The sequence below is a fragment of the Temnothorax americanus genome, unplaced genomic scaffold (genome assembly GCF_048541705.1).
Source record: "Temnothorax americanus isolate GAGA-0224 unplaced genomic scaffold, ASM4854170v1 Scaffold8, whole genome shotgun sequence".
Classification (NCBI taxonomy): Eukaryota; Metazoa; Arthropoda; class Insecta; order Hymenoptera; family Formicidae; genus Temnothorax; species Temnothorax americanus.
The window spans coordinates 6,568,344-6,588,674 of NW_027509802.1; the positions used below are offsets into that span (position 1 = coordinate 6,568,344).

Below are 20,331 nucleotides of genomic sequence, written 5' to 3' on the forward strand. Positions count from 1 at the left end.
ATAGCAACATATAGTATGGACTGCGCATGATATTACGTCATATTACTACGTCATTAGAGAAAAAATGGCGGACCAATCATAATGCTTGAAATCGAAATATCGAAATACGTGATGATGGCCAGACTCTTATTAAAGGGTCTCTACCACAGATTAATCTGTGGTGTCACCTTCCTGGAAAACAGCCAAAATCTATAGTTTACGTCACGTACTACACTATAGCATTTTAGTTAACTAGAGTGAATTTTGGAACGCAGCCTAAGGCCATCGCACACAAAATGCATAGCTTAGCATAAGATCGCTGGACCAATGAGCATCTTATGTAAATCAATATGGCTGGATGCTCATTGGTTTAGCGGTCTTACGCTATGCTTATGCTAAGCTATGCATTTTGTGTGCGATGGCCTTAAAGCGGGGAGCACACACTTCTGCACAACGCATAATGCGTAAGCATAAGAAAATTGATTGGTCCATACACATGTGCATAAGGAAATAGACCAATCAATTTTCTTATGCTTACGCATTATGCGTTGTGCAGAAGTGTGTGCTCCCCGCTTAAACTATGCATTTTGTAGGCTGCATTCCGATATTCACTGTCAGTACTGCAAATCTATATTTTACGTCACGTATACTATAGATTTTCAGTACTGAGGGTGCTATTACATGGAGCGCGGAAACGCGGAACAGAATAGTAACTAGATTCCGCGTTTCCGCGAGTTGAATCCCGCACGTTTGAACGGAAAAGCGGAATCCGCTATTATCGTGTATGTACATATGTACATACCCCGGCTTGCATAAGATACTTAATAACCATCAATATGATGTTTGGATCTATAATATTATACTGCCACTTTTATAAAATAATAAAGTAATCGAAGAGTATGTAAAAGCTTTCTTTTTCAATGTGATTAGACAGCTCCGAAATTTGATGGAGTATACTGTATCCGCGTTGACAACGGATTTTAACGCGTTCGTTCCGCGAGTTTGTTTCTCCTTATATAACATGGAGCACAATTTGCGCGGAAAAGCGGAACAGTATAGTGACAAATAGACATTTGTATTCATTTCTTAAAATTGTGTTCATTTAACTCATTGCAATTTTTATTAATATGCTTATCTTTTCAGTTATCTATTGAATACAAGCATTTTAATCAATAAATACCGTTAAAAATTAATATTTTATAATTCTCCGTTCCGCTTTTTCGCTCAAAATATGCTCCATGTAATATAAGGGTGCCGTCACATGGCAGTCAGAAATTCGGAAAACGGAATCTCGGAAAAGTAACGGCGAGAGGGTCAACCAATCAGAGTCAGCTTGATCGGTGCGATTTTTCAAGGGCCGGGCTCCCCATGGAACGACTTTTACGGAAAACTGAATGGGATTCTAACTTTAACATATTTTTAAATTAAAGAAATTTTTATATAATTTTAGAGTATAATAAAAAATACGTCAAAACTTTATTTTTTAATAGACTCTACTACTACGGTAAGTATCTTTTTTCTTCTAAAACAATAAAAGTAATTTTTTCAATTTTTACTTATTCCGGAAATATCAGTCCATAGGGAGCCCAGTCACAAAAATCGTTACTTTTTTGAGATTCCGTTTTCCGAATTTCTGACGCGATGTGACGGCACCCTAATGCATTCAAAACAGACGGAACGGATCGACGGAAATCTAGTAAATTTTGTCTTCCGCGCTTCCGCGTTTCCGCGTTTCCGCGCTCCATGTAATGGCTCCTGCACACAGGACGCGGCAGCGCGACAATGCGGCAACGCGGCAACGCGGTCCTGTGTGCAGGAGCCATAATGGCACCCTCATCAGGGTGCAAACTCATGCAGCGGAACGGTGTACGCAGAAAATCGCGGAACGAGAGCCTTGACCAATCACAAGCGTTCCGCTGTTTTTGTTACGCAAATTCAGGGTGCCTCCCCATGCAGGACGGAATCTCGGAAAACGGAATTTCGGAATCATTCTGATTGGTTAGTCCCATGAAGTTATTGGTTAGCCTCATGGGACTAACCAATCAGAATGATTCCGAGATTCCGTTTTCCGAGATTCCGTCTTGCATGGGGAGGCACCCTCACGGTCCCGAGGTACTCATGAAGCGTATTGAGAGCAGCGTGGATTGCATGCGACTAATCATGAGTCTCCATTTGAAATTTGTTCAAACTTTATTTTAATATTTTAAGCATTAGTTAAATATTTCTAACAAGAAACCCATTAAATGTAATATTTATGAACATAATAATAATTATTATTTGTAAATAGAATGGTTAAAAAGTAATTATTGGGACATACTAGTCGTTACGCTTTACTCATTCCGCTCCATGGGTACCTCGGGCGATGATTTCGCGTAACGGATATTGCAAATGTGCCACCGCTAACCTAACCGATACTGTTAATAGATTACCGTATGGTGAAGTTATGACATGAAGATAGTCACCTATCGATTTCTTGATCAGTTTGATCTGGTTTGATCACTTTTATTTTATCATTTTTATGATGTGTATGTATAACTGTATACACATATGGCATTGCGCAGTTTCGCGAAGAAGAGGTTAAAACTGTCCGCTAAAAAACCGCGATTACCGCGAAAAGTCGCTGAAAATCACGGAACGCTTGTGATTGGTCAAGGCTCTCGTTCCGCGATTTTCTGCGTGCGCCGTTCCGCTGCATGAGTTTGCACCCTCAGGCTGGTTTCACATGTGGCGTAAGATGCGTATGCGTAACTTGCGTCAGCTAATCAAATCGTCTCAGTATTATCGTATCATACGCGTATAGTAGCTGAGATGATTTGATTGGCTCACGCAAGTTACGCATACGCATCTTACGCCCCATGTGAAACAGCCCTCAGGGTGCCATTACATGGAGCGCGGAAACGCGGAAACGCGGAAACGCGGAAGCGCGGAAGACAAAATTTACTAGATTTCCGTCGATCCGTTCCGTCTGTTTTGAATGCCTTAATATTACATGGAGCATATTTTGAGCGGAAAAGCGGAACGGAGAATTATAAAATATTAATTTTTAACGGTATTTATTGATTAAAATGCTTGTATTCAATAGATAAGCTGAAAAGATAAGCATATTAATAAAAATTGCAATGAATTAAGTGAACACAATTTTAAGAAATGAATACAAATGTCTATTTGTCACTATACTGTTCCGCTTTTCCGCGCAAATTGTGCTCCATGTAATATAAGGAGAAACAAACTCGCGGAACGAACGCGTCAAAATCCGTTGTCAACGCGGATACAGTATACTCAATCAAATTTCGGAGCTGTTTAATCACATTGAAAAAAAAAGCTTTTACACATACTCTTCGATTACTTTATTATTTAATAAAAGTGGCAGTATAATATTATAGATCCAAACATCATGTTGATGGTTATTATGAAGTATATCTTATATGCAAGCCAGGGTACATACATAGGCTGCGTTAAGTACTGGCAGTGAATATCGAAACGCAGCCATAATAGCGGATTCCGCTTTTCCGTTCAAACGTGCGGGACTCAACTCGCGGAAACGCGGAATCTAGTTACTAGTTACTATTCTGTTCCGCGCTTCCGCGTTTCCGCGTTTCCGCGCTCCATGTAATGGCACCCTTAGGGTGCCATTACATGGAGCGCGGAAACGCGGAAACGCGGAAGACAAAATTTACTAGATTCCCGTCGATCCGTTCCGTCTGTTTTGAATGCCTTAATATTACATGGAGCATATTTTGAGCGGAAAAGCGGAACGGAGAATTATAAAATATTAATTTTTAACGGTATTTATTGATTAAAATGTTTGTATTCAATAGATAAGCTAAAAAGATAAGCATATTAATAAAAATTGCAATGAATTAAGTGAACACAATTTTAAGAAATGAATACAAATGTCTATTTGTCACTATACTGTTCCGCTTTTCCGCGCAAATTGTGCTCCATGTAATATAAGGAGAAACAAACTCGCGGAACGAACGCGTCAAAATCCGTTGTCAACGCGGATACAGTATACTCCATCAAATTTCGGAGCTGTTTAATCACATTGAAAAAAAAAGCTTTTACACATACTCTTCGATTACTTTATTATTTAATAAAAGTGGCAGTATAATATTATAGATCCAAACATCATGTTGATGGTTATTATGAAGTATATCTTATATGCAAGCCAGATACATAGGCTGCGTTAAGTACTGGCAGTGAATATCGAAACGCAGCCATACATACATACACGATAATAGCGGATTCCGCTTTTCCGTTCAAACGTGCGGGACTCAACTCGCGGAAACGCGGAATCTAGTTACTATTCTGTTCCGCGCTTCCGCGTTTCCGCGTTTCCGCGCTCCATGTAATGGCACCCTGAATATCGGAATGCAGCCGTAGTCATCGCACGATTGGCAACACTGTTCCGCATAACGAACGCGAGAGGCGAGAGGTATACGCATGCCATACAGCAGAGCAGCGGCGTCGTGACTCGTGTATGTGCGTACGTACGGGCAGTAGTTTTTAACGTAAACTGTGAATTACGGAGTACCGTGGTACGGATTTAGTGAGCTCGAGTGATCGCGTATTGAAGGGATATACGTACATCGGTTTAACCGTCGATTTCAGTTTCTTCGTTTCTACGTTTTTCCCCGCTCTCCGCTCCCCGATTATCGATGGATACGTCTGTTGGTTACCACGCTACCACGGAGACGTCGGCGGCTGGAGCGGTAATATCATTCTCTAAATTCTCTTATTCCCTTCTCTCTTTCTACGGGGCGACCGGGGTGATCGCGTGGCGTTACCCGCGTATCCCCACATACCCTTCGGGACCGTGGAAGTCTGTGGAAGCCCATGGGATCTAAGTTGAACGATTGGCGTCACGGGTGACGCGAGCGATCGGGATCGCTAACTTCTCGTGATAGGCGACGGTTGGCAGTACTTTCTTCAGAGTGGACTCGACTTCAACCGCCATTTCATCAACCTGTCTCTCCCTCTGTCTCCACCGCGTTGCGATACGCGGCCTTTTCATTTTCTTTCCTTCTATTTGTTCTTGATATCTCATTGAAACGTTACAGTTATGCGCAAATAGCGCGAAAGAAAGAAAAAATAGATTTGACTCAACCGAGATTCAAGGGATCGAACTGAGACGAGGAAAGAAAAAAACCCAGCCACATTTTTTTTTAGGCGGGATTCTCTGTATCCTGCACGCGTCGCGTTCAATGACGCACTGCCTTTTCGCTGAACATGAAACTATATGTATGTATGTACGTATGTAGGTACATTTGGAAGTCGGAAAGAGAAAGGATGAGAAGTATCTTTGCAAAGGTTAACTGACAGTAACAAGCCTGTAAATTTAGGCGCTTATCGAAATGTCGGAGATGCATGTGTTCTGATTTTGCGCAAATTCACGTCTCGAGGATCTTGGTCGATCACTAAACTTCTGTAAATAAAAAGTAGTTTCCATCCCTGGATTCCGAAAGCGCATATGCGCGCATTTGCTACAGCAAACATTACATATGCTATAGATAAATGCGCGCATATACGCTTTACGGAACCCAGGGCATACATGTCATTTTGATGAGATCTTCAGGATTGAATTGTTGGAAAGATGAATCCCTTCACATTCCTTGCAATTTGCTTTCTTTCTTGCATTCCTTTATTGTAAATTGGTTTTTTGTAGCTGCACTTAAGTCATATCCCGCGTTTAAGATATAACGAGATGTTAGAAAAAGAGAGAAAAAAGAGGGAAAACGAATAGTACGTTAATTTGTGCGTCTGAAGTGTTCTCTTTTTCCTCTCTCTAACTCTCTGATTATATTTATTTTTAGTACGAAAAATACAACAGTGCAGCTATACTAAAGACAGACCTTTTATATTTCAATAATGCCTGTTCTTTGCGCTTAAATGATATACTACCATTGTAGTAAATCGTAAGAAGCGTCCTCATAATTAATAAGATAATTGTTATTTATGGTCATAATAAGTAATAATTTTCTTAAGTAACGGAATAGATTCTCATATAACATAAACTGGTCAATGATGAAGATATATCCTACGTTAAAATAGTCAATTCTTTTAATTTTGTTGTTCTAATAATGATATGTCAATAAAAATTGAATCATAGTTCTAGTTTTCATGATACACTTAGGCCGGTTCTACAATACGTCGCAAACGATGGCAACTACTAGTTGAAAAGTGTTATTTCTGATTGCCGATTGCCAGGTACTGTCGCCAAAAAAGTTAAAAGCTTGCCAACTCTCTTTTGACAAGCGCAACGTAGAAATAACACTTTTAAACTATAGTCCGGGAGGCAGCGACACTAATTTTTGTCCAATTTCAACATGGAAGGTTTATCTTTTCTTTTATAGTATTTGTGCTAAAATATAGCAAAATGGCCGTCAGTTGTCGCACCACGTGTACAGGACCTGACAATAAAGTCTGAAATATGTAAAAAATAATGGTATACTTGACTTATATCAGCAAAGCTGTAACTTTTTGAAATATTAGTTTACTGCATAAAACGTAAGAAAAATGCAGTCATTTACCTTATCTCGTGTCGTGTGCGGTACGCGTCAACTACGCATGTAAACGTGTTTAAAAAATTTAATCAGTTGACTTATATCAGTAAAGCTGAAATTTATTTTACATGATAGTTTACTGCATAAAATGTAAGAAAAACGCAGTCGGCCAGTCGTCAGAGTGTTCAAACGTCTAACTAACGCGTTCAAAGATGCAGCGCGGCAAGCGCGGCGAGTCGCACGCACCATACGCGCAATACTATTTCAAGGACTATTCTGCATGTACAGCTTATATCCGCAAAGCTGAACTTTTTTTTAAATAATAGTCTACTATATAAAATTTAAGAGAAACACAATCAGCCAGTTTGCGGGGTGTTCAAACGTTTAGCTGACGCTATGAAAGCTCCACCGCGGCGAACGCAGGGAGCATCACGATGTTCGTATATTCGTCTAGTTCTGTCCCAGCGCAAGGGCAATTTTTGATTAATAGTCTTCAAACTTTTAAAAGTTACGTAGAATACGATTCTTCATAAAAAGTATAAATTATAATTTAATTTAATTGCAAATTAGTGGGTCGCATCAGTAAAATTAATGAAAGTTATGAAGATACTTGGAATAGAATTTTAATAATCTTAGCGTACTTTTAGAGTATTTGTTAAAAGTTTGCTGAAACATACTGTAAAAGTACGTCAATAAATGTGAGGAGAATGCAGATGCAAAGAACTCTTAGAAAATTCAGTTTGTTATCTTTAATATGCATTTTTTATTATTATGTATAATTTATATTTCTTGAACTAAAGTTAAGTAATTTTTTTATTATAGTCATATTTAGTTTATTTATATGTAAATAAATAAAAAATGAAAAATAAAGCAGAATACAAAGAGTGACCCCAAAAACACACATTTTAAAGAGGTAAAACTGTCCCCAAAAGAAGTTTTTGCTGAATTTCTGGAAAACGGATAGAGATATGTACGAAAAAATGATTCGAATGGAAGTTGTTTGTCTAGGAATTCTGCACAAAAAAGTTTTCTCTCTCCTCTCTCTCTTCCTCTCTCTCTCCCCCTCTCCCTCCTCTCTCTCTCTCTCTCTCTCTCTCTCCTCTCTCTTTCTCCTCTCTCTCTCTCTCTCTTTTTTTTTCTTTCTTTCTCTCTTTTTTTGTCCTCATAGGACTCATGGCACACTGGACGCGATGAGCGATGAGCGATAGCCAATGAGAGCTCTGCTTTTTCCGGATGTCATTGGAAAAGCAGAGCTCTCATCGGATATCGCTCATCGCGTTCAGTTTGCGAGGGCCATCACCCTTTGGCCGAAAATCGCTCCTGAAAAAAGATAATTTTTGAAAATAAAGAGAATCCTCTTAAGGAACTATCATCACAAAAATAAGTATCGATATTTTTAGATATAATTGTACATTAACAATTTTTAACTGTCAATTTCTAGCTCCTTATAAAAGACTTTAAATATCTTAAATACATGTGGTATAAATATCACAGTTCGCAATACTTAAGATAAGTAAAATCTTTCTACAGTTATATCTTAAAATATCGACACTTATTTTTTATGATGATGATAGTTTCTTAGCCCCTTACACAATGCCAGGCAACAGGCAATAGGAACAGGAAATAACCAAAAAATAGTTAATTACAACCTAAAAAATTCGAATGTTATAATTGGTTGGCAACAGGCAATAGGCACATAATTTCCAACATGACGAAAACTCTGTCTATTGCCTGTGTCACTGTTTATTCTGCATTTATACATGATTTCTGATTTCTATTCTTATTGCCTGTTGCCTGGCATTGTGTGCAAGGGGCTTTATTTTCAAAAATTATATCATCTTTTTCGTCAGGCGCGGTTTCCGGTCAAAGAGTAAGTTCTATGAAAAAAAATAATAGAGAACTTTTTTGTGAGGATTTTTAGACAAACAACTTCCATTCAAAACATTTTTTCGTATCTCTATCCGTTTTCCAGAAATTCAGCAAAAACTTCTTTTGGAGTTTTACCTCTTTAAAAAATTAAGCAATAGGGGTAGAAGGGATAGATTTTTAGTACGGTAATCAGAGAACTAATTCGGACTAATTCTATTCAAAATACCACTATTATCAAAGAAGTTTTAATTTCCTTTTTGTGTCTATTGTACTTGGACAATATTGGGAATTTGGTCACTTTGACTCCCCGTATCTCCAAAACTAGCTCTATGCTCAACTTTAAATTTTTTTGAGATTAATGTCCTATCATATAGCATTGTTTGGCATACAATTTGGTTCGAATTTCAAGAACCACCAAAATAAGCTGCTAAAAACGTGTGTTTTTGGAGTCATTTTTTTATGTTAAAATTATTAATTCGTGTAATTCTTTTATTACTAGTGGCAAATTATAATTGCATTCGTGAGAGAATTACTTGGTGTAAAAGAAATTATAGAAATGAAAATGTAAAAATTATTTTATGTATTTATGTTAACCATAATATGTATTTGTACATTAACCTGGTGAACAATTGTTTCAGATGGTGTCATCTAATCAGCCGGTAAGATCATATAAACAATTATATAGTCTTTGTAGTTGACTGATTACTTTCTCTCTGTATATATATATATATATATATATACACGACAAAAGACATTAAATAAATATCTCGTTGAGGAGTAAAAGATTAGAATTCAAATTCTTATTTTGCTTGTAACAATTTAACTGGTTCATTGGCCGTACGTATTAATGATGTGCTCAGTGTATTTTACATTATTGTAGCTTTGTACATTTTGTAAAATTGCGTTAATGACTGAGCGATAACAAATCTCGAACAGACACCATACTTTCTATGAAGGACGTATGATCGGCTTCTGAGATACACAAGTTTCATATTTTAAATCGCAGTCTTTTTATCTTATAATCTTGTTTTACTTATAACAATTTATTAGCGTTTACGATTCTCGACGATTGATGCTGGGCGTGATAGTAATGCGCATCGCGCATTATTTTTTCGTGTTTCGCAGAGGAAAACGAAAATATTTGTCGGCCGGTTGCCAGAAAATTGTCGCAACGATGAGTTGCGGCAATTGTTCTTGCGTTTCGGTGAGGTGACTGAGTGCGACGTGATGAATCGATATGGTTTCGTCCACATGGCACGGGAGGAAGACGCGGCAGCGGCGATCAAGGCACTCCACAATTCCAACTTCAAGGGAGCGACGATCAACGTGGAACAGTCAACCGGAAAGTCACGCGGAGGCGGAGGAGGACGCCGAGATGACCGAAGAGGTGGACCAATGAGAGGTGGTAGGGGGGGACGAGACGGTGGTAGAGACGCTCGTCCTGGACCATACAATGATAGAAGAGGTTGGTATAATTTATACCTCAGTATTGTAAATTCCGACAAGACTATTTTCTCATTTAATTTTCCTCAAGTATCTACATCGCCTCGTACATGCGTTTATGTCACGTTCATGATAGCGTTACTATAATATTTTCTTTTTCGTTGGTATTTCATATCTTTTTCATCTCTCCTATCCCGCACCGATGAGCGTAGAAAGTAGAGGATTCGTCTCGCTTAATTAAAACCATTTAGCAACCTCTGCGCAACGATACAACGTAGCCATTTGAGAAAATAGTATGTTGGAATGAAATAATGACGTAAACTTCTGACAGTGTACACTAAAAAATCAATTTCATATCTCGGCGTGCTTTGCAGTTCTTCCGATCCAACTCGTTGGTTACGATGGATCTGCTGCAGGTGGCGTCGCAACCGGGTACACCGATTACAATCGCGGGGCTGGCGACTTTAGCGGCCGTGGTGCGGACTTCGGTGCGGGCTACGCCGATCGTGGGGCTTACGGTCAGAACGTGGGTGGCGCGACGATGGGTTACACCTCGACGGCGCCAGGGATGGGGGGTGGATACGGACCGGCTGCCGGTGCCGTGGGAGGATACGGGCCAACCGGTGCGGCGGACTACGGACGAACGGCTGACTATGGCCGCGCTGACTTCGGCGCTAGAACAGACTATGGTAATCATGGTGGTGAGTGGTGTTTGTGCAGCTTTCAAAGTATGTGATTATATCCCTCTGCAACCGCACTTGTAGACCCACCATCTGCGTGTCGATAGATGTGGAGTAGTCACGTAAACTGGAAAAGAAGAGCATTTTTTTAACTCATTACGCGTGACATTTACAAATAATAAACAGGTATAATCTTAGTTTCGATGATAAAAGATCGCTTTTAGTTCGTCCGAATCTGCGCTTACATCACTTTAAAGAATTAGATACGAGTTAAAATATTCAGTTGTACTTTTATGTTTTCCCATCTGGTTAGTTCTTCAGTCAATATTTCTCGTTTAACACGCGTATTTATCCGTTCATTGATCTTTCAGTTCTTGATGATAAGACCTCTGCAAGATAAAAGGGATGCACAAACTTTCTAAGTGAAACAAACACGAGAGGCTGATGTAATCCAGAATCTTAATACTTAAGTTGTTTACAGTAGTTGGCGGCGGCATGGCCGGTGATTTCAATCGTGGCGCACCTGGCCCAGTTGATTACGGTCGTACTGATAATTTTGGTGCCAGTCGCACGGTTGATTATACAGCAAGAAACGATTATGATCGAAGTGCGACTGGGCCAATGAGAAACGGTGGTGGCGCCGTTGCTACAACTGGATATGGAACTGGGTACACTGATGTGGGATATGATGAGAGCCACTGGTAACGTAACGGCTATAATTTTGCTCCTTTGTCAAACCTATGAAATCGCAATTTTCGATTCTATTGTGCACATTTTGAATTTTCCACTGAGTTATCTCTCAAACCAAAGTAGGTCCGTAAAAGCAGTGAATGCTAGCCATTCTGAAGGCCATTCTTTTACTTATATTTCAGAAATACTTGAGTTACATACGCTTATACCACTTTGGTTTGAAAGGGCAACTTGAACAACATTAGTCAGCTTTCAATTGTAAAATTCATATACGACATTCAATTATATCCTTGATATATAATTTTAAAAATTTAATCTATACTAATATATAAAATTCTTACGGATGGTGTATGTTTGAACGTTATTAACTTAAAAACTAATTAATCAAATCTTAAAGTATTATATATGAAATAAGGGTAGAAAAAACTGAGTAATATAATAGAATTCAAAAAATTGCTAATAATAAAGGGGTTACCGATTTCTGTCTAAAAAAATCTACGTGATTGCTCTAATTTCTGCAAATTTTGAGATATTGAGCTAAATTTTTTTTATAGATGGAGTATCATTAAAGGTAGGTTGGTATTGAATTTGGCGAGAATCGGTGAAAGGGTTGCCAGTTTTGGCCTAAAAAGTATATAAGTTATACATGTCATCTTATATAGAGTATCATTAAAAGAAGATTGTTTTGAATTTGGCGAGGATCGTTGAAGGGGGTACCGATTTCTGCCTAAAAAATGTATAAGTTATTTGATGGATAGAGTATCATTTAAGGAAGATTGTTATTGAATTTGGCGAGGATCGGTAAAAGAGTACTTTTTTTTATAAATTTTTGAATTTTTTGATAAATGTCCGCGGTTGCTCTAACTTCCGCCAATTTTGAGATATCGGGCTATTTATTATTCTATTCTTCAGTCTTTTCTACCTCTATTTCATATATAATTCTTTAAGATTTGGTTGATTAGGAAAATCTGAACAGGAAAAGTCACTAAGTATGACTCTTTTAAAGAATTTAAAATACTGGGGATACCACTAAAAAAACGTATTAATAATAATATATAGTACCTCATCGGTGATGTAGAAAGTTATTGAAAATATGTGTTTGAATCATATATTGGTGGATAAGAAGATTAGCTAGAACACAAATGTAATAACACAAATAAAGTCGTTTTTTTTAAAAAGACGCCCGGGCAAAGCCCCGGGTAACTAGCTAGTATAATATATAATAGTGATAGTTAATGTAATAGTGATTTTTTTGTGAAAAACATTTTTTGCATATATTATAATGAATGTTGTTACACGATATTTTATTAATAAAACTTAGATTTAATTAATTTTAGAACTAATTTATGTGCACTGAAATGTAGATTATTTTAATAATTTACTGGCACCTCTTGTTATTGAGAGATGCATATTTTAAAAATTTACGATAATTATATATTAATTTTTGAAAATAATTTTAAAGAATTTAATCGCACAGCACTATTGTTGAAAACAGCAATGTTAGCAATCATCTACATTATACTGTATAATTTTTTTTACTTTCTTTTATTGCAACACGCGCGGTTTTTTTTTTTTTTTTAATTAGAAGATTATTTGTTATCATGTATAAAGTTTGATGTCAGCACTGAAACGTCCCCAAGCCAATTTTTTAAATTATAATCAATTATAATTGCGTATAAATTTGGATGGTGCAATTTTCAGTGTACGCAACTAAACTTTTCCTATTTTTAAGAATGTAAATTTAAGTTCTATTATTATTAAAAGATAAAATTTATTTAGATTTCTGATTTCGATATAGTTTAATTATTAAGTTTATTATTCCGTGCATTAAATTTACTAAAAATATGGGTACAAATACATTTATAATCGATATTTGCAACAGTTTAACGAAATTTGCAGAGCTCATGAGCGATTTTTATTCTAACCTGAGAGTCTTTCTCAAACTCATATTTTGAAATGATTAAATGATATATATGTCACTGCCCTTGTAAAAAAGTAAATAATTGTATGTTAATAATATAGTAATATAAAGCAAAAATATAAAACGTCGCTCAGGATAGAATGAAAATAAGTTAACAGAGTTAAATTGTGTACAACAGGGGTTATCCGGGCGGGCCAGGGGATATGATGGGCCAGGGGGGTGGGCCTGGGGGGGTAAATCAGGGAGCTACAATGTCTTATGGCTACGAAAAGAGGGACGGTCCTCCTGGTAATGATATACCTCCATTTGACAGGCCGATGAGCACTGGACCTAGCTATAGCACAGGAGCACCTAGTTACAGCACTGGTCCAGGACCACAAGCTGATATGTTTAGTAGAAGACCTGGCAGTGCTGTGCCCAGTGGTGGATATCCACCGGTCGCTGGAGGGTGAGTTGCAAATTGTAACGTTTCTCTAGAAGAAAAATCTTTTATCCCCATACGACTAACAATATCTTGTCCATTGTGTTGCAGTTATGCCGAGGGATATGACAGACCAGATGCATATGGTCCTCCACGTGGCGGCGGACGGTAAGTTGTACTTTATTAATATATTTTGTACACTAATTTTGTCACTGAGAAAACTGCGACCTATGAAAAGTAAAATGTTGACGTTTGAAAAGCGAAGAGAATCCATATTGCGTATGCTTGTCAATCTGGCGTCTTCACTCTTCCTTAGCGCTACATACGCCTCCCTCGTACTTGCCTCGATTATATGTAAAACATGCAAATTCTATATGCGGATTCGACGCAGGTTGAATATTTGTGTAAAAGTATAAGGTGTGACACTCGGCTATATACGGGGGCGTTTTTGCGTATACGAATCGTTGCTTCCATTGGTACACGTGTAGGGAGCCGACGTTTCTATCTTTTGAGTGTAAAAGAGAACAGAGGCTGATATCACCATGGCTAAAAGTCTCGCAGATCTAACAACCTCACGTAATTAATAACACAGAAAATAAAGAAGTATCAAATCAACACTGATATATTTGTATATACGCAAGAATATATAATCTTATAAGAATTTCAATTTTTTATTTAAAATTTTTTCTTGATTGTGAACTGTATAAAAAACTTCGTTTAACTATATAAGTAACTTCATTCAAGCAAGTTTTCTTCGTTTAATGCAATATAATCTCAGTTCAAGATTATATATTCTTGCGTATATCCACGTATATAAGTGTTGACTTGATATTTCTTTATTTTCTAGGCACGCACTGCATTATATATGTATTTATAATTCTTATGTTTTATACACGAAATTTTCCTAATTGAATATTTGACGTATATCTTACAAGTTATATTCGTTTCAATTACAATAAGACTTTGATATTCCTACGTTTGAAACCGTATTTTTGTGAAGAAATACATGCAAAAGGAAAAGAGAAATTATTTGAGAAACACTTTCGTGGATAAATTCAAAGTCTTCTACAGATTAAATCTTTTTATCGTTACATAATTATGTAGCATACGGTTTACAATGATTTGGGGACTTGTCATCATGACAGTGATACATCACCTCTCTTCTTTTACGTACTCCGCGATAAAGCTTCTCGAGCACGATATCCATCTAAGATGCACTATGCGATCAGCCTGCGGCAATTCCGTAATGGCGAGATGCGCTCGGAAAGGCGGAAACTTCTCCCGCAACACGAGAAAAAAATCTCCGATTACGTGGCTGACTTCTGCGAACAATTCCGTAGCGCAGAGGGTGTTCCGCGAAAGTTTCTGGAGACACATCTCATAGGAGACAGGGTCTTCGACCTCGCGCACCTCCCGCACATTCATCGCGAACACAAACTGACCGCCGCGATACACTGCGCCCCTGCGCATCGCAAAATTGTAGCCTGCGAAGCTACAAATACACATCCTTCATATTTGCTCTCCCCCTCTAAGAGTTTTCTGAAACGCGATCTAAGACGTTTTCCTAATTTGAGAAACGCTTCGTTCTGAGAAAAGAAAAAAAATGCGTTGCGTCGTAGCTACTGCGCCCAACCGTGAACATCCGACAAAGGTCTTTCGACAGTTTCGACAACGTGAGACTTCTGTTCTTCACCGAGTTTGAATCAGTTTTCAAATGCACTTGCGACAGTGCACGGAGAGACGATGCACGATTGCGGCGTTATCGACCGGCTTCTTACATGTATGACAGTTAATCAGAACTGGGCGTGAGCTTTGCTCTCATCGACGGTTTTAAGCTTTACGAATGTATAGTTATGTTTTCCACATTCACACAAATTAGATTGTTCCTGAAATCTTTATACATAATATGCTGTAATGTGTTGAGTCTGTGAGTAATGAAACTACGACTCTTTATCTCTTCTGACATCATCCAAAAAAATAGATTTAGCAACTCACAGATGAATAGATTCAATAACGGATAACGACGATAGAATGCCCAGATCTGGTAGCTGTACCTTTCGACAAAATCTGCGTTATATGCGCTGCGACGTGGAACAAAAAAAAACATCCACAAGGCTTCTTTAACACTATTCTACCGTAATCGGAATTACAATTTCGATCCCGCATCTGAACGCGTCCCGTGATCGCGCACGCCAGTGTTACATCTTATACTTTCCTCTTGCTCCTTGCACAGCAAGGCGATCACGTAATTAATTATGCGATTTTTCATTTTCTGACCTTTTAGCTTCCCAGGTCCGGCAGACGCGATGCCACCGAGGTACTAAAAGTGTACTAAACGCACTAGCGCTTGCGAAAGGCGACCGAAAAAAAAAAACAAATCGTAAACAAAAGATCACCGCCTTTTAGCAGCGATCATTCGCTTATCGGACTCAATTACCTAGGAATTGCCCTCTGCGCCTGTCACTGAGTCCACAATATATATATTATAATGAAAACTATATAAAACTTACAATAGAATATCATTTAATTATATCGTAAAATACGGTAAGGATAAGATTATCAATAGATGATATATAAATAATTAATTGAATTTAAGCCCAGTTTTTTTTTTTAATACACCATGGATCAGTTTATAAATCGATCGATTAATCAATTTATTATAAACTTGCTATGTTAGCCTTACTATGTATGTTTGAAGAGAATTTTCAGCATTACATTATTCATGCAGTTTACGTTCTTTTTTTTTCCCTGTGCTCCCTTTTGCTATGAATAGAAAAAGCACAATGTTATCTAGCGTGGGTTTAGCATTTTCCTCAACTTAATTTTCTTAACGCCTACGTTATAGCGTATAGATGATTGTTGTATCCCATAGTGTTAATTCTACAAAGGTGACTTATACTACAATAATACCGCTGTATAATCTTTTTTTTACACATAAGAACTTGAATAATGTTTCCAAATGTTCGTTCATAAGGCAAAGAATAGATAACAGTTATCACAATGTACCTTTATATAAAACGAATAAAGTGCAAATGTGAAAGACCTAAAGCAATCTTTACGAAAGAGTCTCTAATAATGTAATATAATTTATCGCTTCTTCTCTTGCAGTCTTTTTGTGCGTAATAAAATAAAGTTTAATTATTTACCAATTGCCAACATATATGGAAGCTTTCCAGCAAGCGACACAAGTCGACACAAACGTCGTTCTATCTTTCTTTTTTGGCAATGAGTAACAAAGACAAAACGACATTTGTGTCGATTTGTGTCGCTTGCTGGAAAGCTCTATGTCGCTACAATACAATTAGAATGTTACTTCATCGAGTAGTGCATCTGTTTAATGTATCAATTCGCATAAGCAAAAATTTTGCAAAATACTCTCAAGCTATTTTATCTTTATTTCTCTCTATCTCATCTCTTTAATATTATTTTTATTATGAGTTTTAAAGCATAATCTCTCTCTCTTTACTTTTTAACATTACGTAAGTAACGCTGATCAGTTACTTCATAGAAGAGACCGTCAAGTTACAGCACATCGACATCGGGTAGTATTAGTTGTCTATCTAATACATCAACTTGTATCACTCGTAGGAGCGAGCAGAGCAAGCCAATTAGTAATAATTAGCGTGCGTGCAATTATGTTATTTAATGTTAATTCTTAATTCGTCAACGTTCTGCATTGTAATCTTGATTCATTTTTAGAGGATAGACTAAACGATGATATACGCGAGAATTATTATCTTTTTGTACAAAGTATCAACGATCTTCATAAGAGTGTAAGAGTCCATCTAATAGTATCTCTAAACGTGGAAAATTTTGTGAGACACGTTGGAAAATTGGAAAAACATAAAGATGACAATGCAAAACGCCAAGTCAATCTCCAATTGGTGCAGTTTACTTAGTTAGACCTGTACTGAAACGCCGGTTTGTGAACGTGCGATGAACGCGTTATCCTGGTGGTGGCGGCTTGTCGACCTGCGATTATTGAAGAAATCGATTACGACGATTACTCTCGCTATGCGTGGCTACCCGTAGATGCGGCGATCGGCGAATAAAGCAACCTGCGATATGTGGATAATGCGCCACAAATTGCGTTTGCGCTCAAAGCTGGCGTGCTTTGAATTTAACCAGGAAAAGGTATGTTCAACGCGTGCGAACCTTTATACTTTATCTGTTGAGACAAATCCAAGAGCGCCTATCTCTCAGGGGGGAAAGGGGTCCTCTACCACTCATATCACACCTATATCAGTGTTCCATAAGTGCGAATGGAGAATGTCCGGTCAAACAAAACGCAGAACTGTTAAATGAAAAAAGAAAAGAATCGTCGAAGCGCGTACAAGGAAAACGGCCGCATTTTCTTCTTGATGATCTCTCAGCGTGTTGCGCATTGCGACAGAAGTGCATCGATTCTAATTCCATCTTTGCTACATAACTCGTGAAACATCTTTCGTTAAGATGCAATTAATGACTGTCCACCTAGATCTCTATCAATATTAAAACGGATCTACATTATTTCCTCCGCTTAGATGTTTCTCACTCCTTTCTTTTCTTTCACTTGATTAAGGAATAGATTTCTTATTACTGTAGACAAATCCGATGGTCAAACAAATAATATTTTTATATAATTTAATGAATTAAAAATTGCGCATTATACGAGATTAATTATATTAGTCTGTGTTTTTTTTATATTTATATTAATCTATGTATAAATATCAAATTGGTCGTAGTAATTTTTCTAATAGAATGAAATTAAATTGATATATTGCATCTCGCAACTCGCAACGTCGAAGCCTATCACGGGTCTCCATGGGCGTTAAATTAACTGTGTTTATCAGTGTTTCATGAGATGGAATTAGAGCTCAAGGATAAACGAATGCGATGCGTGAATTGAAAAGAACGCATGCTGGTTTCTTGCTAACTTTTGCCGCCGAAATTTGCGAATCGTTTGTTTTAATATCGTTATCGCCGCCGAATCTCGTTCCGCAGACTAAATTCTAAAATTCCGCTCGCGATGAGCGCTCGATAAGCGCCACGTTTGTACGACATGCTATTATGTCTGCAGAACAGCTCGTATCTTGATGTTGATGGAAGAAAGTCGCAGAAAATTTTTTTAAATTGTCGACCTGTACAGCGCTCCTATTAACTGTTTCATCGAAAAGCATTACGTCTCTTGTTATACTTCCAAAAAATGCACTCTCTCATCTTACGAAATATTTATCAAGTATAAGATATATGTGTACTCTTTATTTCACATTTTGCGTTTAAATTCAATTTTGCAAGTTAGTAGAATCATGAAAAGTCAATTCGTACAAAGAGAGTGAAGTAACATACAGCTATTTCACCAATTGTTAATAATTTCTCTGATTTCATCGACTTTATCTGGCGTTCATATAAATATACGATAAGCTAGTTTCATTACTCATCAAGCCCACAGTTCAGTGGGATGTTTCATATACGTTCCCTATAATAAGATAATTTTTTTAATAGATTACAAACGGGATGAGGACAAACTGATGGACATTGAGATGAACTCAATAGGAACCACTAATAATTCCCAGGAGCATTCACTGTCAATGAACTCGTTTGCTCGTCCAAGGGACGAGAGAAGATGGATAATAATGGAAGATGGATAATAATGCCTGGCCGCTAATGAGAAGTAAGAAAGCATACAGGAAGTGAAGTATGGAATTACTATCAATCATGTGCATTCTCACTCATTTAATGCAATGTATAAATTGCGTTGTTAGCCATAATTGATAACTATCGATAACACCATATAATGTGATAAAGTAATTCATTTTTTTAAAGATAATAAAACTTTCTGGCGATATGTAGATTCTTTTATCCTTAATCCTATCTTTAAGCGTACCAAGTGTAATGGAAACTCATTAATTAGTCCCTTAATTCATGGTGTTCTGTTACTGTATCTTCCTAATAAAAAAATTATATACGACAAAGAAAGATGAGAAATTGAATCTGAATATTTTTGTATGATTTTTATTAAAATGGAAAAATATAAATATCTAAAATACATGCATTAAATATAAAACTAGAATATATCTCGCCTTTCGAATTTTTGTCTCGTTCAAGCCCTATATAAAGGAGACCAACAAAAAACATTAATAAAATTCACATAATAAAATTTATTTTCCCTAAACTAGCGTTAGATTATCCGCGATTCACGGCATTGGGAATCGTGTATAGTCTTAGCTTTAGGGATAAACTGCTAAATATACATAAATAGTAACATATATTAAGGGTCGACAGGAGTCACGGCCGAACTCCGAATTGATGTTGAAGACCTCGCGCGGTGACAATACGAAACTTCGTTTCAGTGTCGCCAACGTCAAGAAACTAACTTCTGGTTTTATGTGTGAATACGCACACACACCATTGAACTGCTCACGCGGACGCACGGTAGAAAGACATATGCTAAGACTGCGGCGTTGCCGCGTATGTGCGGCGTTGCCGCGTGCTCCTCGCTTTAGCAATACAGCCTGAAAAATGCTTTCTGGCCGTCCGTAGCAGAAGACAGTAACGTACCAAGGCCAACAAGCACCCGCTTTAGATAAATTTTGTGTTCTGCTGATGTATTTAGAAAATTTACAATAAACTAGAATGATTTATCAAAATGATTTTATATCAGCGGTGCACACGTACTTTTGTTGTTAAAATTTTGCAGCAAATATTGAGATGCAAGTATTTGCGACAATTTTTCGTCAAATAATTTTTAAAATAATTTTATTACAAAACTACGCAATTAGGCAGTTCTGTATTAAAAAAAATTAGAAGAAAAATAAAATAACGACTTTTTTACTTGCTATAGTT

General features: G+C 37.3%; 1 protein-coding gene across 7 annotated transcripts; it reads left to right on the plus strand.

Moving 5' to 3' along the window:
* Window positions 1–4,378: 4,378 nt before the first annotated feature.
* Window positions 4,379–19,333, plus strand: LOC143907019 (uncharacterized). Of its 7 annotated transcripts, XR_013259702.1 has the most exons (9): window positions 4,382–4,691; window positions 8,990–9,010; window positions 9,477–9,816; window positions 10,169–10,483; window positions 10,956–11,175; window positions 13,399–13,533; window positions 13,618–13,674; window positions 15,791–17,640; window positions 18,991–19,333. XR_013259702.1 is itself a non-coding variant. In XM_077423489.1 (8 exons), exons 1-8 carry the CDS (start codon window positions 4,638–4,640, stop codon window positions 15,828–15,830), a joined length of 1,140 nt encoding a protein of 379 aa, XP_077279615.1. In that variant the 5' UTR covers window positions 4,379–4,637; the 3' UTR covers window positions 15,831–18,681. The 7 variants fall into 7 exon arrangements, 6 of the variants coding, with proteins under 6 accessions (XP_077279615.1, XP_077279616.1, XP_077279614.1 ...); XM_077423489.1 differs by lacking the exon at window positions 18,991–19,333 and having other exon boundaries at window positions 4,379–4,691; window positions 10,211–10,483; window positions 15,791–18,681; XM_077423490.1 differs by lacking the exon at window positions 18,991–19,333 and having other exon boundaries at window positions 4,379–4,691; window positions 9,477–9,753; window positions 10,211–10,483; window positions 15,791–18,681.
* The last annotated feature ends 998 nt before the right edge of the window (window positions 19,334–20,331 follow it).

What these genes read in the sequence shown, in the direction of transcription:
- LOC143907019 (XM_077423485.1), top strand. Translation starts at nt 4,638, where the DNA reads ATGGATACGTCTGTTGGTTACCACGCTACCACGGAGACGTCGGCGGCT. An exon ending in TGGTGTCATCTAATCAGCCG is followed by an intron (nt 9,011 to 9,476) that starts GTAAGATCATAT and finishes CGTGTTTCGCAG; the next exon opens with AGGAAAACGAAAATATTTGT. An exon ending in TATCCACCGGTCGCTGGAGG is followed by an intron (nt 13,534 to 13,617) that starts GTGAGTTGCAAA and finishes ATTGTGTTGCAG; the next exon opens with TTATGCCGAGGGATATGACA.